Source organism: Cebus imitator, unplaced genomic scaffold (genome assembly GCF_001604975.1).
Source record: "Cebus imitator isolate Cc_AM_T3 unplaced genomic scaffold, Cebus_imitator-1.0 Scaffold610, whole genome shotgun sequence".
In the NCBI taxonomy this organism is placed as follows: Eukaryota; Metazoa; Chordata; class Mammalia; order Primates; family Cebidae; genus Cebus; species Cebus imitator.
In genome coordinates this window covers 108494-113388 of record NW_016107925.1, presented here as the reverse complement: position 1 = coordinate 113388, position 4895 = coordinate 108494, and the positions used below count along the sequence as shown (strand labels likewise).

The 4895-nt window shown below is 37.3% G+C and overlaps 1 protein-coding gene across 1 annotated transcript; it reads right to left on the bottom strand.

Moving 5' to 3' along the window:
* Nucleotides 1-431: 431 nt before the first annotated feature.
* Nucleotides 432-797, bottom strand: LOC108294919 (peptidyl-prolyl cis-trans isomerase NIMA-interacting 4-like). The gene has a single exon (XM_037734381.1). It carries the CDS (start codon nucleotides 777-779, stop codon nucleotides 432-434), a length of 348 nt encoding a protein of 115 aa, XP_037590309.1. The 5' UTR covers nucleotides 780-797.
* Nucleotides 798-4895: the final 4098 nt, after the last annotated feature.

The window sequence follows — 4895 nt, the reverse complement described above, 5'->3', positions numbered from 1 at the left end:
TGAATAAAGTCTTACTGCCTTCAACAAGTATCACGAATCATTTTTTCCATTCAAAGAAGAGCTAATACCAATCCTCCTGAAACTATCCCAAAAAAACTGAAAAGAAGAGAATTCTCCTTGACACAATGTATGAGGTCAACCTTACCCTGATATCAAAACCAGACGAGGACACAACAACAACAACAAAAAGAAAACTATAGGTCAATAATATTCCTGATGCAAAATCAGATAGATGCATAAATCCTTAAAATAAAAAAAAAAAAAAAAAGATGCAAAAATCCTTAAGAAAATTCCAGGAAACCAATTCCAAGAGCACATCAAAAAGATAATGTACCACAATTAGGTGGGATTTATTTATTTATTTTTTCAGTCTTTCATATGATTTTATTTTCTTCCTTCAACCATTAATAATATGATATCCCAATTTTGTCTTAACTGGTGGGTCTGTAAACAGGCTTATCCATCCCACTTACAGGCAAGGCAAATGCTACTTCTTGAAATGGTCCCACCATGGACCCTCTGGTCATCCAACCTAAGTCGCCCCCTTGCCTGGCTTTATCTTCACTGTATTGTACAGCCACTTCACTGAATCTCATCCCAGACTTTAACTTTCCCATGGCTTCCATGATTTTGCCATGTTTTTCACATAGAATGTGTCTGACCTTTACTGCATTGCCACCACCTTTGGGACCTTGAGCCTTCTCGTCAGCACTGTCACTCCCAGAGGCTGCTCCCCCTTTCCCCGCTTTTCCAGAACCACTTTTTCCTTTGGGCGGCATCTTGGAAACCTGCGGTTGAACTCTCCAATCAGGTGGCATTTATACCAGGAATGCAAGAATGGTTCAATATACACAAATTCATAAATGTGACACATCACATCAACAGAATGAAGGACAAAAAAGATATGACCATCTCAACAGACATAGAAAAAGCGTTCTATAAAATATTTTTTTAGGCTAGGTATGGTTGCTCATGCCTGCAATACCAAAACTTTGGGATGGTGAAGTGGGAGGATCACTTGAGACCCGGAGTTTGACACCAGCCTGAGTAACCATGTACTGAAAAATGGTGTATGTGAGGGTGGTAACTGTAGGGAAGGAAACACCTTTCCTTCTACCCATCTTAGTTTCATTAGGTGAACAAACGACAGAACAACAGTAAAGCACAGAAATTTACTTAGTATTACGTTTTCTGTGGTACAGGAGCCTTCATTAGGCAATGAAAACCCAAATAAGCAGTTAAGCTTGAGGATTTTTATGCTTGGTTTGGTGAAGAGTAGAGTCATGGAGAAACGTGATAGGACAAAAAAAGTCCTAAGTGTAAAACCAGCCAGATCTGTTTACTCAGATTCCCCTTGGTGTTACTGTGTTTTCAGAGATGAGGATATTCCTTTTCTTTGAGTATAGGGAAGACACCTCTCAGGAGGAGTCTTACGACCTGCTTCAGGAAAAGATCATAAAATCCTGTGCATGCTATTTCTCAAATTCCATCAGCTTAAAATACTAAATATGCTAAGATGCTATACTTTGGGGTAGTATGTCCTAAACCCCTGATCTAGCATTTGCCAGTTTCCATAATGCAAATACTACTACTAGCTGATCTCAAGCCACTCATCTGACTCATCTGAATGTGTGAAGAGGCATGACCATCAGCTCTTAGGAGGGGGTACAAACAACTTCCAGCATACCATTGAGGCTACACTTAATGTTTATCAGATGAGCATTATTTAAATAAACTAAGATACATTTACATAATATTACAATACTACCTGCAATATTGTGCAGCCATTTAAAACTGTAATTGAAATTAACAATTACATTTATATAATATGAAAAAAGCTTCAAGGCATATATTATTAAGTAAAAATAAAATTCTGTGTGATTCCCATGTCACTAAATCGATATATAATATGTATTATAGGGACATAAAAATGGCTAACTTTAAATGAAAACTTAATATTATAACATGTGTATGGAGCAATTTTTTTTTTTTTTTTTTTGAGACAGAGTCTCACTCTGTGGCCCAGGCTGGAGTGCAGTGGCCCGATCTTGGCTCACTGCAACTTCTGCCTCCCGGGTTCAAGCAATTCTTCAGCCTCCCAAGTAGCTAGGATTACAGGCACCCCGTCACCATGCCTGGCTAATTTTTAAATTTTTTTAGTAGAGATGGGGTTTCATCATATTGGCCAGGCTGGTCTTGTACTCCTGACCTTGTGATCCTCATTTAAAAATGAGGAAACTGCATTGACTAGTGAGTGGCAGAGTCAGAATTGAAGACAATCAGACTTCAAAGCCCAAGCTCTGAATAAGCCCTCTTCCGCTGGGTGTTTCTACATATAAATACACGAGAGGTGGGGGAAATCTATCAATTATGTTTACCAATTATTTACATTACAGAAAAGTCCATGTTCTAAGTCAACAGTTCTGTAACACTAGGTTTGTGCAAAAGTACTTGTGGTTTTGCTATTGCTTTGATATTTTTTAAAAAATAAATGACACAAACAGCAATTACTTTTGACCATTTACCACATGTGCTATTTATTTAATCAGAAAAAAAAATCTTTTTAAAAATTAACTACATCATTGCCTCTTGTCAGAAAAAAGCGGAGTAATACACTGGTTAGTGAAATCAGTGGGGTTAAAAACAAGTACTTGGTCTATTAAAAGATAAACTACTAACAAATACATTTGCAGCATACACCAACACGCATATATTATGGGAACAAATATTCACAATGATCCTGACAGAATTCATATCTAAGGCAAACACCTCGTTTTATGATTTTGACATCACATATAAAAAGGTGCAGGAACAAACTAGGACCCCCTCAGAATGGCAAAGGATAAAATATACAATTGTCACATAAAGATTTCTTGAGGAAACTAGAGATGTACACTCAGAAGAGAAAGCTCAGGGAGAGGCATGAAGTTTCTTTCCAAATGCTGAAAGATATTTCTGGCCAGGTTCGATGATTCATGCCTGTAATCCCAGCATTTTGGGATGCCAAGGTGGGAGGATCGCTTGATCTTGGAAGTTTGAGACTAACCTAGGCAACACAGTGAGACCCCCTCCCCTACCACCACCACCATCTCCATGAAAAGTTTTAAAAAACAAAGCAAAAAACAGATCAGGAGTGATACTGCACCCTGTAGTCCCTGGTACTCGGGAGGCTGCGCTGGGGTGAAAGGATGGCTTGAGCATGGGAGGTCAAGGCATAGTGAGAGGCGATTACACCACTGCATTCCAGCCTGGATGACGGAGCAAGACACTGTCAGAAAGAATGAACGAAAGAAAGAAAAAGAAACAAAGAAGGAGACAAGGGAAGGAAGGAAGGAAGGAAGGAAGGAAGGAAGGAAGGAAGGAAGATGGATATTTTTCTTAAAATATTATTTTAAAAGAGTAACTAGGGACCAGCACAGTGGCTGACATCTGTAATTCCAGTGCTCAGAGAGGCTGATGCAGGAGGATTACTCAAGATCAGGTGTTGGAAACCAACTTGGGCAACATAATGAGACCCCCATCTCTGCCAAAAAAAAAAAATTTTAAAGAATTAGCTGAGCATGGTGACTTGCTGTGCCTATAGTCCCAGCTACTCAGGTGGCTGAAGCAGAAGGATCCTTTGAGTCTACCAGTTTGAGGTTATAGTGAGCTATGACAGTGCTGCAGCACCCTAGCCAGGGCCACAGAGAAAGACCCTGTCTGTAAAAATAAATAAATAGATACTGCAGGGAAAAGGTAAGCAAAATTTAAAAAAAATAGGAGCTATTATAGATTTATTATGAAATGCTACAGAGTTTGGAATTAGAAACAATGGCTAGATATTTCAGAAAGATATAATTTATTATCATAGAAAATAGTTTAATTAATTTTGTTAAATTTAAAATGTAAATCAGTCCAAGTGGTCTTCCTCATAACTAAAAAGTAAATATGTTAAAAATTAATCAATTTATAATTGGAAGAGTTAAGAATGATCATCTCTGTAGGATATTATAAAGCAATTTATTTCACTGGGTGAAAGATAAGAATAAATAAAATATTTTCTAGCCACATAATTCTGTGAAAAGTTATGACTTAGGTCTCATTAGAACCCTGAGAAAGCTTCAATGATAAGATGACAGGTCAACTTGGACTTCCCATTTATTGTCAAAGCCGTTCACCTTCTCATCTAACGACGAAGTTTGGACATGTACTGGGAAAACCTTAAGGCTGATGGGACCTGATAATATCTACTTTAGAAAACACCTCACCACTCTCCCCAAAAAGTATTTTCTAGGCTATCAGAACAATTTTTCAGCTCATGTTAAACTGAACATTCAAGACTTCATTGAGCTTCTTATCTAACCCACAGACTGAACTCAGAATTCACCAATCCCTAGGAATTGAAACTTACATTCTATCCTGAATTAAATATATGAATTCAAAGCAATTCTGTGAGATGGAATCCAGACCCATCAATTCTTACCTCCCTTATGATAAAATTTAATAGTAAACAAATTGGCTGTCTCATTTTTAAAATGTTACTTGGGCATTCAAATTGCAGTGATAGAAGTAAAAAGCAGACTTACTGTTAATTGATTTGTTTTTAAGTTTCTATTATCATTCAAACTATGCTAAGCAATGTCAAGCCTAATTTGGCATTCTCCATTTCAAGAGCATTTCTCTAAAAGCTGATAAAAATGGTTGTGTAAACTCTGGACAAAATTTCATTTATTAGGCTCCTCTTGAAAATATTGGGTAGAGAGCCAAAGACAGAGGCAATGCTGAGGCCCCTTTACACAATTTCAGAATTAAAGGTTATTGGAGAGTTTGTTAGAGGAATGAACAGTCTCCACAATAATGGTTTATTTCCTCAAAAATAGAAGTATATGTCTCTAAGTATTTTTGACACATAAAGC